Source organism: Amphiura filiformis, chromosome 7 (genome assembly GCF_039555335.1).
Source record: "Amphiura filiformis chromosome 7, Afil_fr2py, whole genome shotgun sequence".
In the NCBI taxonomy this organism is placed as follows: Eukaryota; Metazoa; Echinodermata; class Ophiuroidea; order Amphilepidida; family Amphiuridae; genus Amphiura; species Amphiura filiformis.
The window spans coordinates 71,558,493-71,582,402 of NC_092634.1; the positions used below are offsets into that span (position 1 = coordinate 71,558,493).

At 37.7% G+C, this 23,910-nt stretch overlaps 1 protein-coding gene across 1 annotated transcript in view; it reads right to left on the reverse strand.

Annotated features, from left to right (window-relative positions):
• LOC140157577 (aprataxin-like) overlaps positions 1-23,910 on the reverse strand; it is a 32,629-nt gene that overhangs the window by 7,496 nt on the left and 1,223 nt on the right. The window contains exons 2-4 of the mRNA XM_072180817.1: positions 12,902-13,078; positions 10,655-10,773; positions 10,083-10,151 (exon numbers count right to left, since the gene is read on the reverse strand). Of these exons, the coding sequence (XP_072036918.1) occupies positions 10,083-10,151; positions 10,655-10,773; positions 12,902-13,078 (365 nt within the window). The remainder of the gene's footprint in view (positions 1-10,082; positions 10,152-10,654; positions 10,774-12,901; positions 13,079-23,910) is intronic.

Below are 23,910 nucleotides of genomic sequence, written 5' to 3' on the forward strand. Positions count from 1 at the left end.
ATATTTTGCGCTGAAAATCTAATCAGGTCGAGAACATCTGGCCACGCTACTCCCCACCAAGTTACGTCACTGTACCCCATACGGATCTCCAGATAAGCTGTTCACAAGGGTTTTTTGCTTGATACGCATCAAATACGCATAAATTATGCAAATTAGGTACTTAATTAGCATATTTTGCGCTGAAAATCTAATCAGGTCGAGAACATCTGGCCACGCTACTCCCCACCAAGTTACGTCACTGTACCCCATACGGATCTCCAGATAATCTGTTCACAAGGTATTTTGCTTATTACGCATAAATTATGCAAATTAGGTACTTAATTACCATATTTTGCGCTCAAAATCTAATCAGGTTGACACCCTTTGGTCATGCTACCCCCTATAAAGTTTCATCATCATAGCACTTACGGTTCTCAAGATAACGCGTTCACAAGCTTTTTCCGAACGCACACACGCACACACGCACACACACACACGGACACACACACACCATAGTGATTACTAAGTCTCTCCCTGAACATTCAGGCGAGACAAAAATTGGGCCAACCTTTTCGGGCTGTTGAGGAAGGGGCGGCAAAATTTTTGTTTGGTGGATTTGGGCCCCTGCCCCATACAGGCACACATTCATGGGGCGCTTGTAAATAAAACGCTCTAAAAAGGTTTAGGAACAGTACGGAAACGCTTTAATATGCAAATTTTCCTGCTCGCTGCGCTCGCAACATATACAGGCTGAGTCAAAAAGAAGTAAACTCATGTTTCAGGGGCTGTAACTACAGATATGTAAGGAATCTGCTAAAAATGAAAATATCATTGGAAAGAACAAATTTTACAAGTCTAAATTTAAAAAATAATTGCTGCAATTGCTCACAGCAAACTCAAGTTATACTCATTTGAATACAACCACCCATTTTTGTAGCTGCACACGGTTTCACTTCCCAAGTACCTATTATATTGATTGGTAAGGCGCGATATTCAAATGCAAATAAAGTTACGTGGCAGGTGTGGTTTCGATCAACAATTAAAGGGTCCTTTTCAATATGAATTTTACATGATTGCACTACATTATAATGAAACTGGCCAAACGACAATATGGCACCACAATTTACGGCACAGGAACGAATATTTCTGCCGACGAAGTATATATCATGAAACTAAGAGTCCAACTGAAGGTTTTTTTCGTGTCCAATTTCCCACAGCTAATCGGATATCCGCGGATTCCATGTAAGGGAGCAGTATATAAGAATGTGAACAAGCTCAATGTACATGGGACACTAAGGAACAGACAGCCGGAAGCTTCAGGCAGACCATGAACTGCTAGATCACAAGTGAACATTGCCAGAGTTAGACATGCGTTACAGCAAGACCCAAAGATCTGCTCAAGACGCAAACCTTTACCCAACATTCCCCAATCAAGCTTCTGCCGGATTGTTCGTAAAGACTTGAATTGGGATCCCTACAAACTACAGTACCGCCATATACTTCATCCTGAGTTTATAGATGAGGTGACATGTGTTTATATTTGATACGCCCTCTGTTGGTCTGTGATCAAAACTGTCAGGCAAAAAACACTATAGTTTACATGGAAGAAGTTGATTTTTATTCATTAACTTTGGTTTCAAAGCAAATAATACAAAAAATGGTATCAATCTTGTTTATAAATGCATCAAGCTATATACATAATATCACACAAAACTTCAAAGGTTTTTAAAAGTTGAGTTTCAAAGAGATTTATGTGGTCTGTCATAGACACTTCTGTGTTATTTTGCCTGCTTTGAAACAACAGAGGGCGGTCTGAATGTAAACATGTGACATCATAGGTCACCTCATCTATATGCATTGCATTGTTTGTTGATTATTAAAAGCAAAAGTTGTCATTTCAACAATAAATCCTGTTAGCACTTTGTTGATTCGTCGAAATTGAAATAGATGAAAATCAATCAGCCGTGTGCAGCTACAAAAATGGGTGGTTGTATTCAAGTGAGTGTAACTTTAGTGTGTTTTGAGCAATTGCAACAATTCTTTTTTTTATTTAGACGTATAGATTTTGTTCTTTTCAATGATATTTTCATTTATAGCAGATTCCTTACAGATCTCTAGTTACAGCCCCTCAAACATAAGTTTACTTCTTTTTGACTCAACCTGTATCTAGACCAAATGATTAAAGAGTTTAACTTCAAAACTACACCATTTTTCGCTAACCTGGAACGTTTTCACTAGTTCGACTAGCGTCTTCAGCAGATGGTTATGCTGTGATGATATCTTGTCTACAATCTGCTGATGACGCTAGTCGAACTAGTGAAAACGTTCCAGGTGAGCGAAAAATAGTGTAGTGTTGAAGTTAAACTCTTTAATCATTTTATCTACCACTATGTATGAATATCCACTCGTATATATATCTAGAGCACTTAAGGTTTGCAGATTGGGATCCCAAAGATTTGGCATGTGTAAGGGGGGCAAAGATATTTTGGCAGGTCGAAGGGGGGGGGCGATTTTTGGCAGGCCGAGAGGAGGGGCAAGCAAATTTTGGCAGGCCATTTGAAAATTTACTCCCCCAGCTCATAATTAGTGCACAGTCCCTAGGGGCTAATTATTGATGAGCAGCTGTCCAAACCCAGTAAACATGAACTCTCTGTTTTTAAAATGTTATAAACATGTTATAAAGCATGTATGGTTTTGGTCAAAATGTTTTAATAACATTTAAATTTCAGGTTACATAAAGGTCATGAAAATGTTTTAAAACAGTTTATATGAAAACACACTACACGGACATTTTTAAAATGTTGTCAAAATGTTATTGCAAAATATTTGGTGGCAAACCAAGTTTTCAATAATGTTTTCTATAAATGTTATTAAAACGTTTTATACCCTTTATATAAACATTTACATTTTCTGTTTGCTGGGTATAACTTTCTTCAGTGCAGCAATACGTATGAGCCTGAAGAAGGTTATGGCTCTCATACCACAGGTTGTCCTTACCTCCTACCAGATCCTATTAATAAAGTCAGGAAGGTATACGATTTTACCCTCCCCCACCAAAAAAACAAACAAAAAAACCTTAAAAAAGCATACAAGTGGATATTCATACATGTATGTAAAAAATAACACTTTTCGGGTAAAAATGTCCAAGAAGGTCCCATTTTTGAAAGGGGTTTAAGTCCACTTTTTGCATGCAAGAGAGAAAGGTCCACATTGTAGAATTCTTCCTAGCTCCTCTGCAAAAACTCCTTAAGAGGCTAGATATTGATGTGTTACATACTAGGGACAGCGTGGTCTCCCAACCTATACTTCACATCTGATTTACTATTAGCTTCACTCACCTCATACTAGGTACAGCATGGTATCCCAACCTATACTTCACATCTGATTTACTATCAGCTTCACTCACCTCATACTAGGTACAGCGTGGTATCCCAACCTATACTTCACATCTGATTTACTATCAGCTTCACTCACCTCATACTAGGTACAGCGTGGTATCCCAACCTATACTTCACATCTGATTTACTATCAGCTTCACTCACCTCATACTAAGTACAGCGTGGTATCCCAACCTATACTTCACATCTGATTTACTATCAGCTTCACTCACCTCATACTAGGTACAGCGTGGTATCCCAACCTATACTTCCCATCTGTTTTACTATAACACTCACCTCATACTAGGTACAGCGTGGTATCCCAACCTATACTTCACATCTGATTTATTATCAGCTTTACTCACCTCATACTAGGTACAGCATGGTATCCCAACCTATACTTTACATCTGATTTACTATCAGCTTCACTCACCTCATACTAGGTACAGCGTGGTATCCCAACCTATACTTTACATCTGATTTACTATCAGCTTCACTCACCTCATACTAGGTACAGCGTGGTATCCCAACCTATACTTTACATCTTGATTTACTATCAGCTTTACTCGCCTCATACTAGGGACAGCGTGGTATCCCAACCTATACTTCACATCTGATTTACTATCAGCTTCACTCACCTCATACTAAGTACAGCGTGGTATCCCAACCTATACTTCACATCTGATTTACTATCAGCTTCACTCACCTCATACTAGGTACAGCGTGGTATCCCAACCTATACTTTACATCTTGATTTACTATCAGCTTTACTCACCTCATACTAAGTACAGCATGGTATCCCAACCTATACTTCACATCTGATTTACTATCAGCTTCACTCACCTCATACTAGGGACAGCGTGGTATCCCAACCTATACTTTACATCTGATTTACTATCAGCTTCACTCACCTCATACTAGGTACAGCGTGGTATCCCAACCTATACTTCACATCTGATTTACTATCAGCTTCACTCACCTCATACTAGGTACAGCGTGGTATCCCAACCTATACTTCCCATCTGTTTTACTATAACACTCACCTCATACTAGGTACAGAGTGGTATCCCAACCTATACTTCACATCTGATTTATTATCAGCTTTACTCACCTCATACTAGGTACAGCATGGTATCCCAACCTATACTTTACATCTGATTTACTATCAGCTTCACTCACCTCATACTAGGTACAGCGTGGTATCCCAACCTATACTTTACATCTTGATTTACTATCAGCTTTACTCGCCTCATACTAGGGACAGCGTGGTATCCCAACCTATACTTCACATCTGATTTACTATCAGCTTCACTCACCTCATACTAAGTACAGCGTGGTATCCCAACCTATACTTCACATCTGATTTACTATCAGCTTCACTCACCTCATACTAGGTACAGCGTGGTATCCCAACCTATACTTTACATCTTGATTTACTATCAGCTTTACTCACCTCATACTAAGTACAGCATGGTATCCCAACCTATACTTCACATCTGATTTACTATCAGCTTCACTCACCTCATACTAGGGACAGCGTGGTATCCCAACCTAGGTGACCCAACGTTCCAGGTGAGCGAAAAATAGTGTAGTGTTGAAGTTAAACTCTTTAATCATTTTATCTACCACTATGTATGAATATCCACTCGTATATATATCTAGAGCACTTAAGGTTTGCAGATTGGGATCCCAAAGATTTGGCATGTGTAAGGGGGGCAAAGATATTTTGGCAGGTCGAAGGGGGGGCGATTTTTGGCAGGCCGAGAGGAGGGGCAAGCAAATTTTGGCAGGCCATTTGAAAATTTACTCCCCCCCCCCAGCTCATAATTAGTGCACAGTCCCTAGGGGGCTAATTATTGATGAGCAGCTGTCCAAACCCAGTAAACATGAACTCTCTGTTTTTAAAATGTTATAAACATGTTATAAAGCATGTATGGTTTTGGTCAAAATGTTTTAATAACATTTAAATTTCAGGTTACATAAAGGTCATGAAAATGTTTTAAAACAGTTTATATGAAAACACACTACACGGACATTTTTAAAATGTTGTCAAAATGTTATTGCAAAATATTTGGTGGCAAACCAAGTTTTCAATAATGTTTTCTATAAATGTTATTAAAACGTTTTATACCCTTTATATAAACATTTACATTTTCTGTTTGCTGGGTATAACTTTCTTCAGTGCAGCAATACGTATGAGCCTGAAGAAGGTTATGGCTCTCATACCACAGGTTGTCCTTACCTCCTACCAGATCCTATTAATAAAGTCAGGAAGGTATACGATTTTACCCTCCCCCACCAAAAAAACAAACAAAAAAACCTTAAAAAAGCATACAAGTGGATATTCATACATGTATGTAAAAAATAACACTTTTCGGGTAAAAATGTCCAAGAAGGTCCCATTTTTGAAAGGGGTTTAAGTCCACTTTTTGCATGCAAGAGAGAAAGGTCCACATTGTAGAATTCTTCCTAGCTCCTCTGCAAAAACTCCTTAAGAGGCTAGATATTGATGTGTTACATACTAGGGACAGCGTGGTCTCCCAACCTATACTTCACATCTGATTTACTATTAGCTTCACTCACCTCATACTAGGTACAGCATGGTATCCCAACCTATACTTCACATCTGATTTACTATCAGCTTCACTCACCTCATACTAGGTACAGCGTGGTATCCCAACCTATACTTCACATCTGATTTACTATCAGCTTCACTCACCTCATACTAGGTACAGCGTGGTATCCCAACCTATACTTCACATCTGATTTACTATCAGCTTCACTCACCTCATACTAAGTACAGCGTGGTATCCCAACCTATACTTCACATCTGATTTACTATCAGCTTCACTCACCTCATACTAGGTACAGCGTGGTATCCCAACCTATACTTCCCATCTGTTTTACTATAACACTCACCTCATACTAGGTACAGCGTGGTATCCCAACCTATACTTCACATCTGATTTATTATCAGCTTTACTCACCTCATACTAGGTACAGCATGGTATCCCAACCTATACTTTACATCTGATTTACTATCAGCTTCACTCACCTCATACTAGGTACAGCGTGGTATCCCAACCTATACTTCACATCTGATTTACTATCAGCTTCACTCACCTCATACTAAGTACAGCGTGGTATCCCAACCTATACTTCACATCTGATTTACTATCAGCTTCACTCACCTCATACTAGGTACAGCGTGGTATCCCAACCTATACTTTACATCTTGATTTACTATCAGCTTTACTCACCTCATACTAAGTACAGCATGGTATCCCAACCTATACTTCACATCTGATTTACTATCAGCTTCACTCACCTCATACTAGGGACAGCGTGGTATCCCAACCTATACTTTACATCTGATTTACTATCAGCTTCACTCACCTCATACTAGGTACAGCGTGGTATCCCAACCTATACTTCACATCTGATTTACTATCAGCTTCACTCACCTCATACTAGGTACAGCGTGGTATACCAACCTATACTTCCCATCTGTTTTACTATAACACTCACCTCATACTAGGTACAGAGTGGTATCCCAACCTATACTTCACATCTGATTTATTATCAGCTTTACTCACCTCATACTAGGTACAGCATGGTATCCCAACCTATACTTTACATCTGATTTACTATCAGCTTCACTCACCTCATACTAGGTACAGCGTGGTATCCCAACCTATACTTTACATCTTGATTTACTATCAGCTTTACTCGCCTCATACTAGGGACAGCGTGGTATCCCAACCTATACTTCACATCTGATTTACTATCAGCTTCACTCACCTCATACTAAGTACAGCGTGGTATCCCAACCTATACTTCACATCTGATTTACTATCAGCTTCACTCACCTCATACTAGGTACAGCGTGGTATCCCAACCTATACTTTACATCTTGATTTACTATCAGCTTTACTCACCTCATACTAAGTACAGCATGGTATCCCAACCTATACTTCACATCTGATTTACTATCAGCTTCACTCACCTCATACTAGGGACAGCGTGGTATCCCAACCTATACTTTACATCTGATTTACTATCAGCTTCACTCACCTCATACTAGGTACAGCGTGGTATCCCAACCTATACTTCACATCTGATTTACTATCAGCTTCACTCACCTCATACTAGGTACAGCGTGGTATCCCAACCTATACTTCACATCTGATTTACTATCAGCTTCACCCACCTCATACTAGGTACAGCATATATAGTATCCCAACCTATATTTCACATCTGATTTACTATCAGCTTCACTCACCTCATACTAGGTACAACGTGGTATCCCAACCTATACTTCACATCTGATTTACTATCAGCTTCACTCACCTCATACTAGGTACAGCATGGTATCCCAAACTATACTTCACATCTGATTTACTATCAGCTTCACTCACCTCATACTAGGTACAGCATGGTATCCCAACCTATACTTCACATCTGATTTACTATCAGCTTCACTAATCTCATACTAGGTACAGCATGGTATCCCAACCTATACTTCACATCTGATTTACTATCAGCTTCACTCACCTCATACTAGGTACAGTGTGGTATCCCAACCTATACTTCACATCTGATTTACTATCAGCTTCACTAATCTCATACTAGGTACAGCATGGTATCCCAACCTATACTTCACATCTGATTTACTATCAGCTTCACTCACCTCATACTAGGTACAGCATGGTATCCCAACCTATACTTCACATCTGATTTACTATCAGCTTCACTCACCTCATACTAGGTACAGCGTGGTATCCCAACCTATACTTCACATCTGATTTACTATCAGCTTCACTCACCTCATACTAAGTACAGCGTGGTATCCCAACCTATACTTCACATCTGATTTACTATCAGCTTCACTCACCTCATACTAGGTACAGCGTGGTATCCCAACCTATACTTCCCATCTGTTTTACTATAACACTCACCTCATACTAGGTACAGCGTGGTATCCCAACCTATACTTCACATCTGATTTATTATCAGCTTTACTCACCTCATACTAGGTACAGCATGGTATCCCAACCTATACTTTACATCTGATTTACTATCAGCTTCACTCACCTCATACTAGGTACAGCGTGGTATCCCAACCTATACTTTACATCTGATTTACTATCAGCTTCACTCACCTCATACTAGGTACAGCGTGGTATCCCAACCTATACTTTACATCTTGATTTACTATCAGCTTTACTCGCCTCATACTAGGGACAGCGTGGTATCCCAACCTATACTTCACATCTGATTTACTATCAGCTTCACTCACCTCATACTAGGTACAGCGTGGTATCCCAACCTATACTTTACATCTTGATTTACTATCAGCTTTACTCACCTCATACTAAGTACAGCATGGTATCCCAACCTATACTTCACATCTGATTTACTATCAGCTTCACTCACCTCATACTAGGGACAGCGTGGTATCCCAACCTATACTTTACATCTGATTTACTATCAGCTTCACTCACCTCATACTAGGTACAGCGTGGTATCCCAACCTATACTTCACATCTGATTTACTATCAGCTTCACTCACCTCATACTAGGTACAGCGTGGTATCCCAACCTATACTTCACATCTGATTTACTATCAGCTTCACCCACCTCATACTAGGTACAGCATATATAGTATCCCAACCTATATTTCACATCTGATTTACTATCAGCTTCACTCACCTCATACTAGGTACAACGTGGTATCCCAACCTATACTTCACATCTGATTTACTATCAGCTTCACTCACCTCATACTAGGTACAGCATGGTATCCCAACCTATACTTCACATCTGATTTACTATCAGCTTCACTCACCTCATACTAGGTACAGCATGGTATCCCAACCTATACTTCACATCTGATTTACTATCAGCTTCACTAATCTCATACTAGGTACAGCATGGTATCCCAACCTATACTTCACATCTGATTTACTATCAGCTTCACTCACCTCATACTAGGTACAGCGTGGTATCCCAACCTATACTTCACATCTGATTTACTATCAGCTTCACTCACCTCATACTAGGTACAGCATGGTATCCCAACCTATACTTCACATCTGATTTACTATCAGCTTCACTCACCTCATACTAGGTACAGCATGGTATCCCAACCTATACTTTACATCTGATTTACTATCAGCTTCACTCACCTCATACTAGGTACAGCGTGGTATCCCAACCTATACTTTACATCTGATTTACTATCAGCTTCACTCACCTCATACTAGGTACAGCATGGTATCCCAACCTATACTTCACATCTGATTTACTATCAGCTTCACTCACCTCATACTAGGTACATGGTATCCCAACCTATACTTCACATCTGATTTACTATCAGCTTCACTCACCTCATACTAGGTACATGGTATCCCAACCTATACTTCACATCTGATTTACTATCAGCTTCACTCACCTCATACTAGGTACAGCATGGTATCCCAACCTATACTTCACATCTGATTTACTATCAGCTTCACTCACCTCATACTAGGTACAGCATGGTATCCCAACCTATACTTCAAATCTGATTTACTATCAGCTTCACTCACCTCATACTAGGTACAGCATGGTATCCCAACCTATACTTCAAATCTGATTTACTATCAGCTTCACTCACCTCATACTAGGTACAGCGTGGTATCCCAACCTATATTTCACATCTGATTTACTATCAGCTTCACTCACCTCATACTAGGTACAGCATGGTATCCCAACCTATACTTCACATCTGATTTACTATCAGCTTCCATAGCTCTGGAATTAAAGCCATATTTATAGGATCTTTTAAAATGAGTTTGGTCAATTTTTCAAACCTGATTTTTTTGCATATTTATAAATGTTTACAAGTGTCCCAACTTATTGTACACCTTCTGGATTCAGTCAAATTCATTTCATTTTTAGAACAACAGAGCAAGTTTGTCATAATTATGACTTTATATCCCCCATGGAACATCACAGTTTTCAGCAGCTAAGATAGCAAGTGAGTTTTCTTTCATTTTAGTTTGGCTCAAAATGACCAGAACACTTTCCTGATAGTTGTTGCTATTTTATAATTTGTTATATTTCATAATATTTGGCAAAGTATATAACCAAAATTTGAATGAAATTGTATACCGGTATTTTAAAAAGCTTTAATAAATTTTATCTCTACTTTGAAACAAAAAGGTATTCAATTAGAGCTTTTGGGTCAACCTGAATATCATTGACACCATATCATAAGAATTGAAATTAATTTCTTATCTACATTGTATACTTACTCCTTGATAATTTTATCTCCTACTTTATGCATGTGTTTGAGTAGATCCAGATGCTCAGGTTTCAAAGCCTTCAGACGAGGTATGTTTTGTTTTGGAAGCACCAAATAATGAAATTCTGCCTGCCAAAGATCACAATGTTACATCATGCTGTTATTCTGTTAAAATCGAAACTCATTAATTTATCTGCCCATTATCTTTAGTTTGAATCAGCTACTCAATTAGTTTGAATCAGCTACTCAATTAGTTTGAATCAGCTACTCAATTAGTTTCAATCAGCTACTCAATTAGTTTGAATCAGCTACTCAATTAGTTTGAATCAGCTACTCAATTAGTTTGAATCAGCTACTCAATTAGTTTGAATCAGCTACTCAATTAGTTTGAATCAGCTACTCAATTAGTTTGAATCAGCTACTCAATTAGTTTGAATCAGCTACTCAATTAGTTTGAATCAGCTACTCAATTAGTTTGAATCAGCTACTCAATTAGTTTGAATCAGCTACTCAATTAGTTTGAATCAGCTACTCAACTAGTTTGAATCAGCTACTCAATGAGTTTGAATCAGCTACTCAATTAGTTTGAATCAGCTACTCAATTAGTTTCAATCAGCTACTCAATTAGTTTCAATCAGCTACTCAATTAGTTTCAATCAGCTACTCAATTAGTTTGAATCAGCTACTCAATTAGTTTGAATCAGCTACTCAATTAGTTTGAATCAGCTACTCAATTAGTTTGAATCAGCTACTCAATTAGTTTCAATCAGCTACTCAATTAGTTTCAATCAGCTACTTAATTAGTTTGAATCAGCTACTCAATTAGTTTGAATCAGCTACTCAATTAGTTTCAATCAGCTACTCAATTAGTTTCAATCAGCTACTTAATTAGTTTGAATCAGCTACTCAATTAGTTTCAATCAGCTACTCAATTAGTTTCAATCAGCTACTCAATTAGTTTGAATCAGCTACTCAATTAGTTTGAATCAGCTACTCAATTAGTTTGAATCAGCTACTCAATTAGTTTCAATCAGCTACTCAATTAGTTTCAATCAGCTACTTAATTAGTTTGAATCAGCTACTCAATTAGTTTGAATCAGCTACTCAATTAGTTTCAATCAGCTACTCAATTAGTTTCAATCAGCTACTTAATTAGTTTGAATCAGCTACTCAATTAGTTTCAATCAGCTACTCAATTAGTTTCAATCAGCTACTCAATTAGTTTCAATCAGCTACTCAATTAGTTTGAATCAGCTACTCAATTAGTTTCAATCAGCTACTCAATTAGTTTGAATCAGCTACTCAATTAGTTTGAATCAGCTACTCAATTAGTTTCAATCAGCTACTCAATTAGTTTGAATCAGCTACTCAATTAGTTTGAATCAGCTACTCAATTAGTTTGAATCAGCTACTCAATTAGTTTGAATCAGCTACTCAATTAGTTTGAATCAGCTACTCAATTAGTTTGAATCAGCTACTCATGTAGTCATCAGACTATTGGGAATATTGATAAAGATCAAACTCTCAATCAATGTAAATTCAAAGTCTAGTCAAACAGATCAAGATCAGGAGGAGCTAGGGGAAGAGGTGTTATGACCAGTTATGAGGGGACCTACAATCTAAGTCATGTTTATGATCAACTTCCCACCAGTCATCAGCTGTTGGATCACAACAACAGAACAAGTCAGTGCTTCAATGATGAAACTGCCAGCTTGCAAATAAAATACATAATAAGTTCTTTCAATTGGTTTTGACAAATTAAAAACTCTTTTAACAAATCAAACAGATGAAGTTTAATTCCAACTGGTTTTGATTTTTCTAAAAGTTACGTCAGTTCCCTCAAGGTTCTTTTTCCATTTTTCAATGAAATCCATCCTGCAGGTATCTCTAATACGATGAGTTATCATTATCAATGCATTTTTCATAGGCGTAGATCCTGGGGGATGGGGGAATAAATCCCCAATATTTTGCCGGGGGATGGTCCATACAATCACCCCCCAATGTTGACGCCTGCATGTATGAGGGTTCTGACCAAATTAACCTCATATTTGGCGCAAATTTATTTCATTTTGCACCATATTTCAACAGTTTATATTATGTTGCCAAAAGGTGCTGAATTCACTATACTTCAAGTATTTTTTCCAACCCCATCCCCACCAATGTTAAGAAATCTATGCCACTGGCATTTTTACGATTTTACAATGTTACTGACACCCATGCAAAAGATGAGAGATACCAGTAACAATTTCAATTTTACCTTGGGATATTTATCCTTGATGATGACTACTTTGTCGTCTTTGTGAACCTGCAGCTGAGGGTCCTTCATAGCGTCCAGCAACCCCATACTCCAGTGACCTTTCTTTGCTGGTGGTCCATTCTTGGTGTGGTCACCTGCTGGACGCTTCCCACTGGAAGACATCTTAAAAATCGAATTCTGAACAAGTAAAGGGTATAGTCATTACTATTTTTCATTCAACATTCTTTTTTTAATACTTTTTTAAAAACTCATCGGAACAGTTAAGTGTATAGCATTCCTACAGACAGCGGCGTATTGTCATAGGGGCACTGATATGTAAAGGGTTTGTCATCCTCCATCCAGAGTCCAATTCCATAGAAAAATTATCCAACCAAAAAATGGTACAATTACAGAATAGGGTGCAACTTACTAACTTACTAGACTTGAGTCCAGTCCTCGTTTACGGAGTTTAGGGTTAGGGTTTAGGGTTGAGGTAGGACAGTAAGACTAGTAGAGTAGCACCCTATTCGGCAATCGCTCCAAAAAAAATGGCCCTTTTTTATTGATCCCTCAATCATGCAGTCCTGGAAGCTGGTGTGTGGAGCTACTATTTCAATGGGCCAATGACCTTCCTAGAAAGCATGGATTTTTCAGTACTTTTGTGACATGAGCTGCAGACTACCCCCCCAGTGTCATCGCCCTGATATCTTCATGGCAGAAATCGCCATGATGGTATGTTGAATCCACAGCCACGCATGGCCATTTTGTTCCGACCTGTTTAATAGTTTTGAGATGCATAATGGGCCGAGGGACATCCGACTAAGGCTAGTCAATAGTCTGGTGACCTGTCAGTGAGCATATGTCATGACGTCATCTAGCTGCTTTTAGACTGCCTCCACCAGTGGCCTACACTGCGCTATTATACCGTGTATCTTCCATGACCCAAGTGTTTACGAATGAGGGCAGCTCATATCAAATCCTTTTATTGAAAATGTCAACATTTAGCAAAATGCATGTAAGATGTATTAGTGACACTTATAACCTCGAAGCCAGTGCAGCTTACATGCAAGCTCATATTACACCAATCCACTAACCTATGTCTGCAGTCATCTGTTTCTGCATACAACGCATGCGCGTTGCGAATGCATGTGTTGGAGACTAGTACCTGCTAGTCACTGAGAATCCAGCGAGCCGATGGTGGTTTCACCATAACCTTTACTATAATTTAGAAAAGCGACCCTGATATTTGACCTATCATGATGTATTTGACATTGTTAGTTTCAGAAATAGTTCAGGAATACTCCTGGGCTTGGCCAACTAAAATAGATGGCGCTAGTCCACATACGGATAGAAGAAAGAGTAAACTTTTGGCCAAAACAGTGCACTCACACAGTAAACTCACAGAAAAGAAGTAAAAAACTTGGCACTTACAAATTTAACGCGACTTAACAAAATAACCTTTGGACTTAAAAATAGTCTAGCAGCATGGAGAATATAAAAGCTCCATTTTGGTACCTGGTGAGGCCTATACATTCCAAAATGTTCATGCTGTGATGAATTAAACAAAAAATGACCATGTTTTGGCAATTTTTGTGGATGAATTGCAATGGGACATTTCGTGCTGGAGAGTTCTTGTCTAAAGGTTGACAAAGGATTTGATATGGTCATTTTTTGTTTGTTTGGCACATATAAAATCAGAATTTTTGTCAGTTTTCGAGTTCAAAGCACACGGTTCTTTCTCAATATACAAGCGACTATTATATTCTTTCAACACATATATTCAAGTGCAAGCCTTGAAATTTAGAATAAAAAAATTACTGGAGATATTCATCATTTCTACCCCGGTATCCAAAGATTTATCGTCTGAATATCAAATCGTGCATAGCACATACACGTGTATCGATCTCGGGTAGGGGAGATTGGGGTTAGTTGAAACATTTTTCACAAAATCGTCTTTTTAACGCAAACCGATTACTTTCAAGAAACACTAACCATATCAGTATAAACATACACATACATGCTACAAATACAGCCTTAAACTTTATTGGACCTGCTTATGAATATTCATATAATCCAATTTGAAAATTTGAAAAAAAGTGTTTCAACTAACCCCACCCCTGGGGTAAGTTGAAACATAGGGTGGGGTTAGTTGAAACACGGCTTGTAAAAATTTCAAAATAATTATTATTGTGTTGTTAGGGTTATACTTCCCTTGAAGGCACCCTTTAACATACAATCAGTGTGAAACTAGTGTTGGAGTGTTGCATACAACACGAACAAGCCGGCCGGCTTCATGACCTTTGACCCCAATCTGTGAACATATACTATAGACGCTGGCTAATGTCAATTCAAGTGTGCAAGTAGCGTCACTCAGCTATTGTTTATGGAAGAAGATGCAATTTGAAGGTATTTTGTCTCGGACCGGAAGTGACCCCTTAATGACCTTTGACCCAAAATTAAAAAAATACCACATATACACAGGGTAACAACAATTCATGTGTGAACATACCGGCTCTCTGCTATTTTTTCCTGGCTAATAAAAATTGTTGACGTCATTTTGTTTTAAACCGGAAGTAACCCCTTAATGACCCCTGACCCCAAATAAAAAAATGTCTCATTTACACTCTGTAATAACAATTCATGTGTGAACATACCGGCTCTCTGCTATGTTTTTCCAGGCTAATAAAAATTATCGAAGGTATTTAGTTATAGACCGGAAGTGACCCCTTAATGACCTTTGACCCTCAAATCAGTGAACAACCTATAGACACTGGCTAATGTCAATGCATGTGTGCAAGTGGCGTCACTCTGCTATGTTGTTTGTGGCAGAAGAGGCATTTTGAAGATTTTTTGTCTTGGACCGGAAGTGACCCCTTAATGACCTTTGACTCCATATTTGTTAACACCTAAAAGATATTGACTAATATCAATGCTTATGTGCAAGTGTCATCACTGTACTATGTAACGTTCGAAAGAATTTAATTTTTGAATTATTTTAAATTTCAGACCGGAAATGACCCCCTTAAGGCAGCTGTGTACTCTCAGACATGCATGTAGTAAAAGTGCCATAACTTTGTAATTATTCACGCAAGACATATAAAAGTATACATTTTTATAACGGCAATACATCAATGAATCTTAATATAAATACAGATTTGCTGTAAAAACAACAATTATGAAGAAAATCACAAAAAAGTGAGTTTTTGGTCATTTTTGTTCGGTACATCATAACAAAAAAACACTCTTTCCAAAAATTTTTGTTATGTTTTTTTCTTAATCTTGAGACACCATTCCAAAAACTGTTTTTTTAGTTTCTTGATATTGGCCTTATTTTTTGAGATATTGACCATATAAGGCATCAAAATGAACTTTTTAAAATTCACAAATGCCTATTTGCACAAAATGATGCCTAAAATCGGAAATAGACCAAAATATAAAAAAATGAGAAAACCGTTTCTTAAGTCGATCATGCTTTTTATGATGAGCATAATTGCTTACCTATAGATACTGTATTTATTGAGTTATCGTGTACCTAAATCATCATTTTACATTGAAATAAAGGCCGTTGAAGTTTAAAGTGGTCACATTTTCCACTTTGATCGAAGCTCACAGGAGAATGCGACAGTTCTCGTTTTTGTACCTTACATTACGTGAACATCGGGTAAATCCACAGCCCCTTGAGAAGTTTGGGCGAAATCTATTCATATCTTGATGCGGGGGAAAGAACTTAAAAAAATTCACATTTTATCAGCTAAAACGGAGCCATTTGACCGCTAGGTATTTATGAAATCAGTGCTTCCGTGGTGCTTCCATAAGATGCGCCGCGCATGCAGATAAGCGTTGCGTATACGTAGCGTATCTGTGCGTTAACAAATTGCGTGTCTACAATACGCGATGCGTTGTTGCGCGTTGTTACATTTCAAAGTTCATTACACAAAATAAGAAATACAATAAAACTTCTATTTAACATTATTCTGGGACTTACTACTAGTGCTTAATTATGATACTCAAAAAATAATCCCCTGAATCTTCAAACAACATGGAGATAACGATCTTTTCCGAGGGGTATAAAATTAGTCAGTAAGTCAAAAACAGATATTCCTTTCCCAAGCCAACACTGGTGGGGCATCGGTGCTGTTGCTAATTTGGTGGATGACCCTTATTAATACCTATTACTAGGTGCCAGTATTTTACCAAATTAATTTTTTGTGTCAGAAAAAAATACAATGTTTCAACTTACCCCGCGTTCCAACTAACCCCAATCTCCCCTATTGATTTAGTTTCTCTGCTGTACAATAATTATTTACCGATACCGGTACCAGGTGATGTCGGTGTGCCCCCCTCCCCCGGACACCTAAAATGCGGCCGGAGAAGAGGGAAAAATGGGGACAAGAAAAAGGGGAGAGAAAGAAGGGGAAGGAGAGGGAGAAAGGGGATAGGAGGAGATGGAGAAGAGAAGGGAAAGGGGAAGGAGAAGGGAAAGGGGAGGGAAAAAGAAAAGGGAAAATAGGGACGATACTGATGTCCCCCCTCGCACTGACAATGCTGGCTACACGACTGGTGACCTGTGCTGTGCATTAAGCATACACAAGTGTAAACACAGCGAAGTGATAAACAATCATGCTGATTGGCTGATCAACATTCTTGACACTAACTTTAAAGCCATACATGTACAGTGTGGGCCAAAAACAACTTTACCCAATTTAAAAGGTTCATATCTCAAAATTAAAAAGTCTGCTTCAAATTGTTTTTACGTGTTCGTAAAGAACATTTTCTTAAGAGTATTTGGTGAAAAAAACTATCCAAAAATGTATTAAATTAAATACGTGACGCTAGTTTTAAATAAAAGGGTCAAAATTAACGTTGTCCACGCGAAGACCTACTAGCTGTCGCGTCGCATCGTTTGCAATAGCGAGTTCGATAGAGAATGAGAACCACTCTGTATACGCACACATTTGTTCAGCAGTTTTATATAAGACAATGAAATAAATCAAACATATATAACATAAACAATTTAAATGTCAAGCTACGATATTTCGTCATGATATGCAGCTTTCTTGCTGCAAAGATATAAAAACAATTCTCTTCAAATATGCACAAAGCAATTGTAACCTCAGACCTCATTTTTGTCATTTTTTGTCAAATGATATCTACAAGAAAGTTATTGCAATTTATATTGCGTTCGTGGTATGTTCGGCAAATTGTTGCGTCGACAACTGACTCTGGGGTAATGGGGTTAGCTGCAAGTTCCTTTGTACCGCTGCAATATTTGCAGCTGAACGGCCAGTTCTTGGACGTCCGCTCCGCGGAGCTCCGTGCTTTGCAACTATTCATCACACTTCCGAGGTTGTGAAAGTTGTTCGTAAGTAGAGTTATGGTAGGTTTTGGCGGGACTCTAACGTTCGGGAAACAAATCCGAAATTGACGCTGCACTTCCAAAAAGCATTTTGTTCTTAAGTATACCTCTACCATAAAAGTCCTCTCTTGTGTTGTGAATTGCCTTATCTTCCCTTACCAAAGTGTCAGGCCTGAATTAAACCTGAATTCAGCTAGAAATCAGGCCTGAAATAATGACTGAATTCAGGCCTGATTCTAACCTGAAAAAGGGCCGAAATATTTAAATGAGATAAACCAAAAATGTGAATATCAGGCCTAAAATTTTAGCCAGAAAAATTTAACCAGAAATAATAAGCCAGAATTTTAGCTAGAATTATTAAACAGAATTATTAGGCAGAAATATTAACCAGAAATGAAATCAGGCCTGATTCTAACCTGAAAAAGGGCCGAAATATTTAAATGAGATTAGCCAGAAATGTTACGGCTGAAATTTTAGCCAGAAAGATTTATACAGAAAAAATTAGCCAGAATTTTAGCTAGAATTATTAAACAGAATATTAGCCAGAAATATTAACCAGAAATGAAATCAGGCCTGATTCTAACCTGAAAAAGGGCCGAAATATTTAAATGAGATAAGCCAGAAATTTTAATGTCAGGCCTGAAATTTTAGCCAGAACAAATTAGCCTGATTTTAACTAGAATTATTAAACAGAAAATTAGCCAGAAATATTAACCAGACTTCACACTTCTCTACTTTAGCCTCATGCATGATTTAGATTGAAATTCTCCCAATTGCCATGATCGGAATGCACCAGTGGCATAGCGTCATAGGGGCACGGGGGGCACATGCCCCCCAATCGATTGCAAAATTTAGAAAATCCCATAGGAAAATTGCCAAAAACAGCTTGTGCCCCTAATCAGACCCGGTGCCCCCAATCATGGTCGGTGCCACCCCCCCCAATCGGATGACCCATGCTACGCCACTGGAATACACCCAGGTGAAAAGTGTTACTGATGTTCTTGGGGTGGTATGAAGTGGGGAAGGGATATTTGGAGAGTTCAAATATTGTGAGTTGTCATTTGGAGAGTTCCAATATGGCGAGTTGTCAATTAGAGAGTTCAACTATGGTGAGTTGTCATTTGGAGAGTTCCAAAGTGGCGATTTGTCACCTTGAGCATATTGGAAGTTTTGTTTGTAAAGTTGGGATGTGGTGTGCTATGTCAATGTAATGGGAAGGTTTCTATTTTGAAGTGGGGAGGGTAATTTAGAGAGTTCAAATATGTATAGCTATCTTTAGCATAGTGGAAGAGTTTATGTTTACAAACCACATCCTAACATTACTACACAACTCTCCCAATATGCAGAAGGTGACAACTCTCCAAATGACCCTCCCCCCACTTTAAAGTACAAACATCCCCAAGGCATCAACATGACATATACCACATTGCAACCTTTACAAAATATAACTCGATCCCGGATATATTCGGTGTAGTGTAGGTGATAACTTAGTGCACATCCTGGTGCATTGAACTCTCCAAATTACCTTCCTCCCATTTCAAAGTATATACAAACACTCCCAATTTATGCATCAACAGAACACACCAGACCCCAAGTTTACCAAAGCACTTCAAATTTGGTGAAGGTGAAAACTCACCACATTTAAACTCTACAATGTCCCTCCCCCACTTCAAAGTAGAAACATCCCCAATACATCAACATTGCCCAAAAATCATCCCAACTTTAAAACCAATTGCCTACCACTATGATGTGACAACCTTATTTGAACTCTCCCAATGACAACTCACCATATTTGAACTCTCTAAATAACCCTCCCCACTTCAAAGTACAACCTCCCCAAGACATCAGCATAACACCCCAACAACATTCAGTAACACATTTCACCTGGGTCAGTCAGCATCAACCCACATAATTATTACAAATAAATGATACATGCATAATACATGCATGTCTGCTGAATTCAACAACCTTTATTAGGCAATGTTTCCTGGGGAAAAAGAACGATAAAATATAGACTTTGAAACTTACGAACAGCTGATCTTCCTTCCACAGACATAATTGGTATGCTCCCCATCAACTAGACACCGTTAAAAGACCCTAAAATACCCTTTAAACTGTTAATTTTTCAAAATTTGTGGCAGTTTCTGAGCCTATACAGTATCTGCTTCCTTACAGTTGGTGACCTATGACCTAATATCATGTGACCATAATTAGCCTGAAAAATAATTAGCCAGAATACCAAATCTGGCTAATATATAGCCATATTTTTGATTCTGGTTATTGTTTTAACCAGAATACAAAATCTGGCTAAATATCTTAGCCAGAAAACTGTTCAAGTTAAGACTTTAGCCTGAAATTGGATTCAGGTTATGAATTCTGTTTATTAAATAACCAGAATTGATATTCTGGTTAATTTGTTAACCAGAAATTGATATTCTGGTTAATTTACTGGTCTTAGAATAATTTCTGTTTAGATTCAGGCTAAATTAACCAGAACGTTTGGTAAGGGTTGACACCTTGCATTTAGAAATAAGCCACGCAGTATCAAAATGCACGAAGACCTATTTAAAATTTTAAAATTGCGCCAGATGAAACTTTTGTAATTGTGTAATTATTATACTTATTGTTGGTCAATGACAGAAGTGAAGTTCAAGTACATGATAAGTAAATGTGGATTAAAATCGATTGTATTTCCTTCATGCATGTAAAACAATCATTCATCACTTTTCAAAGACAAGCCAAACGTGTTTACTAATTACATGTATGCCTAAGGCATATGTATGCCTATACTCTTAGTAATTGGACAAATCCCATTGAATTACGTGTGGACAAAGTGATTTTTGACCCTCGGAAGTAAAACTAGCACCATTTTGTTAATTTAGCTCCTTTTGCTTTCATTTCTTCATCACATACTTTTAGAAAGATATACATTTAGAATGTAACAATATTATGAATAGCTCTTCTACAATTCGAGCAACCACCCTCTGAAATTGGGTAAAGTTGTTTTTGGCCCACACTGTATTATAACATTTGCTGAGGAGAACACCCTCAAATTTTTTTTAAATTCTGGTTTTGACACAATTGTAATGTACTTTAGTCAATAAAGGTAGGCCCTAATCTGCAAAAATGTAGCCCTGGACCAAAACAAGTATATTTAAAGCACTGTACTTTAAATATGCTTTCTAAACAACACTCCAATGTGCGACATTTGGAACGACGATAAAGTACCTTTAAAGTACAAATAAAGCACAATGACCAAAAAAGTACATTTAAAGCATACTGAAAAAAGTACATTTAAAGTACTGTACTTTAATTGTACTTTATACCAAACAAGCATATTGGTGCTTTAATGATACTTTATACCAAAACAAGTATATTTAAAGCACTGTACTTTAAATATGCTTTCTAAACAATACTCCAATGTGCGACATTTGGAACGATGATAAAGTACCTTTAAAGTACAAATAAAGCACAATGACCAGAAAAATACATTTAAAGCATACTGAAAAAAGCACATTTAAAGTACTGTACTTTAATTGTACTTTATACCAAACAAGCATATTTAAAGTACTGTGCTTTAATTATACTTTATACCAAAACAAGTATATTCAGTATACATCATGCACCAGTAAGGTTATAATTACAATGTATAAGCTTTATAAGCTTACCACATTTATGGAGCTAATTCTCAAAGTGTTGGTAACACAATTGTGTTCACAAGCATACATTACCAGTAACTATCTCCTGTAATCAAGCCTGTATTTGTAAGTCCATTAAGTCCTTCATTTTATATAAATATGAATAGTTTTATACATCCATTGCAATACAACCTTAGCACAACTGCCACAAGATGGCCGTTGGTATTTTTCAAATCTAGAAGAATGTAGTCATGTGACTTGTACATCAGGGACAGACTTAGGTTTCAGTTTTCTACTGGCCTTCTGGGCCAGTGAAATGGCAAATCTACTGGCCCTGCAATAAATTTACTGGCCCAACTTTTTCAATATGTTCTACATGCAAAAAGTGCAAATAAAGAAGCATGTTCCCATGCCCGTAACCAGGGGGCAGGTACGTGGTGAAGAAATGACCCATTCACGAGCGTAGCGAGCGAAAAAAATCAAGGTTTTCAGTCCTTGTCGGTCATAAAAGGTCCAAATCTGGACGTTCCAATCAGTGCGACTTTTAAAGTTAGAGATTACCAATTAGGCCTACCAAACTTGACACATGTTACCTGTGTGTTAACATTATTTTATTCTGTGCCACCATGGACCCTAAAAATCTTTTTCCAGGATCTATGGTGCCACTTTAATTCAAGCAAACCTGAACATTTTTAATTGTTTTGTACTGAGCATATAGAGAGACTAGTCACTAACACAATTTCAGTCAGTAGTCCTTCCTAAAATCTATATAGTTCCAAAAGTTCTCAAAAGAAAAGGTTCAAGTTTGGGGTATTTGCGATATCGCTATCATCATCAGATAGAGCATGAAAGAGTTTGGAAATAGTATGTAGGCCTGCATTGCCGTAAAAAGCGGCTGTGTATTTCCAACTTGCTTGCAACGCAAGGATAAGAATAAATAGACAAAAAAAATCATTAAATAAAAATATAAAGTACACACAGGTACAGGTGACAAGTAGAGCAGAAACTGTGTCCAATTGTGTCCATCACTATCTTGCCTCAGTCATATCAGGATCAAAATCTAGTATTCGCCGGGCCAGCATTGTTGGAAGTTTACTGGCCCGAGGCAAAATCAACTGGCCCCGGGCCACCGGGCCACTGCTTAAATCTGTCCCTGTTGTACATGTAAACATCACATGACCACATTAAAGTACATAAAAAGTACACTGAAAAGCACATTTTAAGTACTCTTACACTGCTGACAATACCACCAGGAAAATCAGTCCAGGTAAAGTATACATAAAGTACCGATAAAGTATATTTAAAGTACAAACTGATGTTCAAAATTTGGTTAAGTCCAAAATAAGTGCAAAGTATACTCACTGACACTAGCTGGGAAAAAAACTAAGTCCAAATAAAGTATAGTTAAAGCATAAAAAATTTCACATATTTATCAAAATATTCATAAAGCATAATTAAAGTCATATAAAGCACATTTAAAGTACCTTTAAAGTACAATGTTTTTCCAGGATATATGAAAAATAAGCACATTTAAAGTACACTTTATATGTTCTTATTACCTATTTAAAGTACCCATAAAGTACAGATAAAGTACATTTCTAATGTGCTTTATTTGGTCCAGGGAGACTTTAGGTGCTGTAGTTTTGTCAAAATCCAAGATTTTGAATAAAACGATGGAACCGGCGTTTTATTATTACGATGCCGATGGAAATATTAGTCGAACACGTACATTTTATGCACAGTACGTACACAGCGTGCGGGATACACGTACACACACACCCAGAGGATCGTACCGTATTACAACCGCGGGAGTAACATGCATGGGCGCTAGTACTACTAGTAGTAAATTCCAATTTTCTATGCTTTACCTCACTTGTTCGGCTCAAAATTAAAAGGAGCCATATCTGACAGTAAAAGCTAACATTTTATGGAAAATAAATACTAATCCAATTTTACAGAAATGTTATAAGGCCAATGGAACTCGATTATTACATGTAGTTTCCGATTGGATGTTTGAAAAAAAGGACAAGGTCGCT